At 42.2% G+C, this 5,728-nt stretch overlaps 1 protein-coding gene across 1 annotated transcript in view; it reads left to right on the top strand.

The window, feature by feature from the left end:
- The window catches only part of Riok1 (RIO kinase 1), a 36,880-nt gene that overhangs the window by 5,640 nt on the left and 25,512 nt on the right, over nucleotides 1-5,728 (top strand). Inside the window, exons 4-6 of the mRNA XM_023712058.1 lie at nucleotides 639-708; nucleotides 1,686-1,728; nucleotides 4,788-4,880. Of these exons, the coding sequence (XP_023567826.1) occupies nucleotides 639-708; nucleotides 1,686-1,728; nucleotides 4,788-4,880 (206 nt within the window). The remainder of the gene's footprint in view (nucleotides 1-638; nucleotides 709-1,685; nucleotides 1,729-4,787; nucleotides 4,881-5,728) is intronic.

Here is a 5,728-nt window from a genome sequence, read left to right as displayed (position 1 = left end):
GTTATTGTGTTTTTCTTTTTAAGACAAAAGATGTTAATCTATGAGTTGTTTTCTCTAAACTAAAACTTCAGTATTCAGGTTTAATTGCAGTATTGGCAGTTAGCAGATAAATGAGTGGGTTTTGTGTTCCAGCTTGGCATTTGGTCTGTACGGATTCAGCATCACTGATTCAGCCTTCATTGCAGTTAGGAGCCTATAACTTGAATTATTTACAAAACATTAATAGGTGGCTGGAATTTGATATGCAGACTCAGTATTTTTGAGGTATTTCTATACCTATAGTTCTGTAGAGTGCTGGTTGGAAAAATGCAGTTATAGTGATGAGAGTGGTAATGCTGTGAAGAAGATAGGACTTGTTGCTTATCTTTAGAAAATAAAGTAGTTTTCTTAACTAAACTATCATACATGTACTATAATACTTAGGAAATGTTGGGGGGCTGGGGAGATGGCTCAGTGGAATAAGTGCTTCCCTGGCAAGTGCAAGGGCCTGAGTTCAAACCCCGGTTCCGCCAAAACAAACAAACAAAAATTTAGGAAATGCAGAGAGAAGGAAGAGGGGAAGTTATGGTATTTTATTCGGAGGGTCTGTTAATGTCTTTTTATTTTATATATTTACATAATGCATTTTTTATTTTTAGATAAACTAAATGTTACTGATTCTGTCATAAACAAAGTCACTGAGAAATCTAGACAAAAGGAAGCAGATATGTAAGTAATATTTTAATTATACAATATGGGTGATAGGGATAAACTCTAGACTAACAAAATTGTTTGGCAGAGGGTGCTTATTTGTTTTGTTGTAGCTTAATAGCTTCAAAGTTAATTTGAAAATTCTAAATGAGTCTTAGAAAGTACATGATGAAACTATAATTTGCAAAAGTCACAGGTTGATTTCATGGAAGTAATCATATGTTTATAGCTTTCAGTTAGGCTAAATATGTAAAACTGGCCCTGTTTTAGAATTATGTCCTTCCATGAAGTATTTATAAAAATCTAGGGGAAGTTTTAAAATTAAAGAGATAACTGAGAACTATTATTATGTATACTTTTGTTTTTAAAGCAAATTGTTTTAAAATCTGGCTAACTTCTCTTATATGCAGTTATTACCATTTTGTTATAGAAAATAACACTCCAACTAGCAGTGTTAGAACTGCCTTAAAAGCCAAGCTTTTTTGTAAAGTTTTGTTTTGTTCAAGAGAACAGCTTCTAGAGACCGCCACTCTCTTGTTACCGCTGGTGTGTCTGTTCCTGTGTATAGAATCTGTTAGTTAGGGCTCATGTGCTCCATAGAGTCTGAGCTGAAGCAGAGCAGAGTCCGCGTGTGAAGACTAAAGAGAAAGCCTTACAAATAAGTGGCTTTTGTTCTGTGCTATTAGACCCTTTGGAGATGTTTGAGGACAGACAGGCTCCCTAGTTTCTTGTCTCTTTGCTCCTGCTTCCATTTTATTCAGTGCTTCTGGGGTGCCAAGGGCGTTTCTTACATGTGGGCCACTTCACCCTAGAAGTGTGTTCTCAGGAAACGACAGAAGCATCTTAGGGTAAAGAATCTACGGGTGAATCACGAAATTGTATTTTGAAACAAATTACTTAGGCATTTTCATAGAGTGTTGTACGCTTAGGAGCTTTATTTTGGTTTCCCTCACTACAGTTTGCATGTGTTGATTATATTTTTTGTCTTTGGTTAGGTATCGTATCAAAGATAAGGCAGACAGAGCAACCGTAGAACAGGTACAGTTTACATGTATTGCAAGCTCTTATTTTAAATTAGCATTTCTTTCCTCTTTGGCTTATTGTTTGCTTTTCTCCTTGCTTAATGCTAATGTTACCTAAAGCTGTTCCTATGCAAAATTACTACTTTGTGTAGTTGTGAACTTAGAAATCAACATTTGGCTTTTGAGTAGAACCGTTGATTGATGAATCACAGTCCCAGCTCCGCCATTGTCTTGTGCATCCACCATGCAGTATTTTCTGCCTCTCAGAAGCAGAGAGGTTGTCAGACTAGGAATCGTTCTTAAGCAGGTTCTGTCCTCATTCTGTATCTTCCTCAGAAAATAGATTGATTGCCATGAAGCAGAGTGTAAAGAGGGCAGAGAAGTAATGCTCTTAAATTTGTTGAAATCCTTTTTTTTTTTTTGCGGAACCAGGAATTGAACTCAGGCCCTTGTGCTTGCCAGGGAAGCGCTTATTCTACTGAGCCATCTCCCTGACCCATGAAATCCCTTTCTTGCAGAAACCATGTGTTTCATTTTTTTCTGTTTAAGAGGGGAAGAAAATTGACCCCTAACTTTCTTTTTTTTAAAAATGTATTTAGTACAGGGACTACAGGGTCTCACTACATAGTGACTGGAAGTGATCCTCCTGTTTACATCCTACCAAATGCTGAGATTACAGACATACACCACCATGCCCAGTCTTAATCACCGGCTCAGCACGCCCTGTGGATGGGGCTGGCACAGCAAGCCTGGGGATTGAACTGTTGGCCCCTGCGTCTGCCTAAACACACATTTTAATCCGCAGATCTGTTTGGTCAGCCCTACCCCAATCTTTCCTACATGCAGAGGGAGGTGATTGGATGTTACCATTGGTTCAGATTTTCTTTGTCAGGGCCAGCCAAATAGCTCAATGGATTAAAGCACCTGCAGGCAGGCACAGGGGCTGGGGTCCGATCCCCAGGCCTGCTATGGTGGCGCACGCCTATAATCCGAGCTCTTGGGAGGCTACAAACAGGCGGGTCACTATAAGTCCAATCTAGTATTGAGACCCTGAACACTCTGTAGACCCTTCCCTAAAATACAAAACAAAAAAATTTTTTGATGTGAAGAAAATGAGCTATTGTTGCCTACTGCCCCTTTTACCCGTAAACATGTGCAAACATTTCAGGTACTCTTTTCTTTACCTGCAGACCCCTGGCTTAAGATATAAATACCTGTGTCGTCTACCTCACCCCAAAGGAATAGCTTCTTCCCAGTGGTTCTGGGAAGTGGTTCTGAGCAAGGTCTGGGCCTGGGTCTGGATCTTCAGTGTCCTGTAATTTCTGTTTTGTTTTTTGTTTTGTCTTTTTGAGATAGGGTTTCACTATGCAGTTCAGGCTGGCCATGAACTTGAAGAGATCCTCAGCCTCAGCCTCAGCCTCAGCCTCCTGAATGCTAGTGTTACTGGCATGCACCACCATGTCTGCCCTTTATGTGATTGGTTTGTGTAATTGAAAGCAAAGTATGTAGTCTGCTTCAGAGAGATGAGGTGCATCCTTAATTTTCAGACTCTAAAATAACTTAGGAGATCTTTTCTCTTATTTTAAAATTAATTTTGAATGATAGATTATATTGATTTTTTTCCCTTTTTTTTGGTACTGGGGATTGAATTCAGGACCTTGAAGCCACTGAGCTATCTCTCCAGCCTGAGTCTTTGCTTTTTTATTTTTAAAAGGTATTTGTCTCCAAGTCTGTTTTTCTCATTCTTTTTTTTTTTTTTTCTTAAGACAGTACTGTGCTGTCCTTTCATACATACCTTACAGATCTCCCTAAGAATTCTGCAGAAGTGCAGGTCCCTCCCAGATCCCTGCACCCTGCCAGCCCACCCTCTGGATGAGCCTCTGCAGCAGGGAAGGAGAGGGTGTCAGTGGCTGTGTGCTCACTTCGTTGGCTTGCTGTGGCTGCAGTGTGGCATGTAGGCCTCCAGTCAGCCATGCTTGTTTCTTTCCAGTAATCTTGCCCCCCTCAGTGTATGTGCGATCCTGGCCTATGTTGAGGCTTGTAAGTTGTCCTGCCTCGCTGCAGTGCTGGAGGGGCGCTCTGAGCCGTGTGAAGCCCTGCTGTTGCCCTCTGGAACCACACATATGCACGCACACACAAACACACGTCGGGTGGCTTCAGGTTTAGAGATAGATGAGAACAGGCTTTACATTTGTTGCCTTTAAATTCTTTGTTAAGAGGACATTGAAATCTTTTTTTTACTAAAACTGAATACTTTCAGGGTGCACCTGTAGTCAAAGGTACTTGGGAGGCTAAAGTAAGAGGATCGCTTGAGACCACAGGTTTGAGATGACTGTGGGTAACCTTTAGGACCCTGTTTCAAAGAAAAGCTTGGCATCTGGTTTTGGAGACTTTCCCCGACTTCTTCCAAAAGAGCAGGCACCTGCAGACTCATCTTGACAGAGCCAAGCCCTGAGTCCTGAGGCTTTGAGCTCATGTGTAGTTTCTGCCGAATGGTCTCTTTTACAAGACTCAAGTGTCCAAACCACTTTCAGTTTGGAGGCTGTAGAAAAAGAAGCAGTAGCCAAGATTTGGCCCATGGGCTGTAGGGTGCTGGACCCTGGCTTAAAGCTGCCCGGCCAGTGCACACTGAATCCGGAAGACTTAGTATTAAAAAATAAGTTAAATGTCTTAGTAATGGCTGCCTATATTGATTGTGTGCTTAAGTGATAGTTTTAGACATACTGAGTTAAACAAAATATATTAAAATCATCTCACCTGTTTTTATTTCTTTTAATAAAGTGACGAGGATATAAAATTACTTAGGTGGTTGTCATTGTATTTCTGTTAGTCCATTTCTGCTTCCCTCCCATTGAAAGGCATTGATTTCCAGGGCTTGGTGAACGCCTTGGCTTGGGTCCCTGGATGCTTTGTCTTCTGCCTCGCTTACTGAACTACAGAACTCCAAGGGAAGATGGACACGGACTCTAGAGCTGCCCAGAGCAGCGTGGGCACGAAGCTCTTCAGTGTGCTGTTGTGTTTTAATGTGACGTGGAACCGTCTTCTGGACTTCTCATGTTTTGCATTTCTTTGTAGGTTTTGGATCCCAGGACAAGAATGATTTTATTCAAGCTGTTGACAAGAGGGATCATATCAGAGATCAATGGCTGCATTAGTACAGGCAAAGAAGTGAGCTTTGCTTTGGATGACTAAGTGTTTTCATGGTAGCTTTCTTCAAATAACAACTGCAACGTTGGCACTCATAAATGAATTGTGCCTTTAAAGAGAAAAAAGGGGGTGCTGGAAGTATAGCTCAGTGGCAGAGCAGTAGGTACGTGCGACCTCGTGAGTGAATGAGCCCAAGACCACGACATCCAGTCCGCCCAGGGTATGCAGTGCAGTGTTTCTAAGCTGGCTGGCTTTATTAATAGTTACAACTGGGTGAGAAATTGTAGAATAACTGTCTTTTTCCACTGTAGTTACTTTCTGTCACTTTATCCCTGAGTTCAGTTGTGCCTGCTGTAGGCTTCTATGGTCAGATTGCTGCAGGCATCTGTTGTCATTAAGAAGTTGCTAGCTGGGAGCCCAGTGTGGCATGGCAGGCCTGTGAGTGCCAGTGGCCTGGGACACTGAGGTGGGAGAAATGCAGATTCGAGCCCAACCTGGGCAACCAGCAAGACCCTATCTCGAAACAATAAAACATGGGCCAAGCAGGTAGCACAGCAGACTGAAGTGCCTGCCTAGGCAGTTGCAGGGACTGGGGTTCAATTCCCAGCATGCCATGCTGGCCCTGCCCCCGGGGTGCACTGAGACTGGGCATGGTGGCACACACCTGTAATCCCAATGCTTAAAAGGCGGAAAACAGGAAGATTACTACAAGTCCAATCTGTGTAGTCAGACCCTGTATTAAAATGCACTGATAATAATACAAAGTGAAGAGAGCTGGGACTGTATGGGAATATAGCTCCATGATAGTGTACCACTGGGTTTTACCCCTCCACCAAAGCTTAAGTACAGAGAGGCAGTATATCCAGTAG

The sequence above is a fragment of the Octodon degus genome, unplaced genomic scaffold (assembly GCF_000260255.1).
Source record: "Octodon degus isolate 3935 unplaced genomic scaffold, OctDeg1.0 scaffold00023, whole genome shotgun sequence".
Lineage (NCBI taxonomy): Eukaryota > Metazoa > Chordata > Mammalia > Rodentia > Octodontidae > Octodon > Octodon degus.
This window is presented reverse-complemented; position numbering and strand designations above follow the sequence as displayed.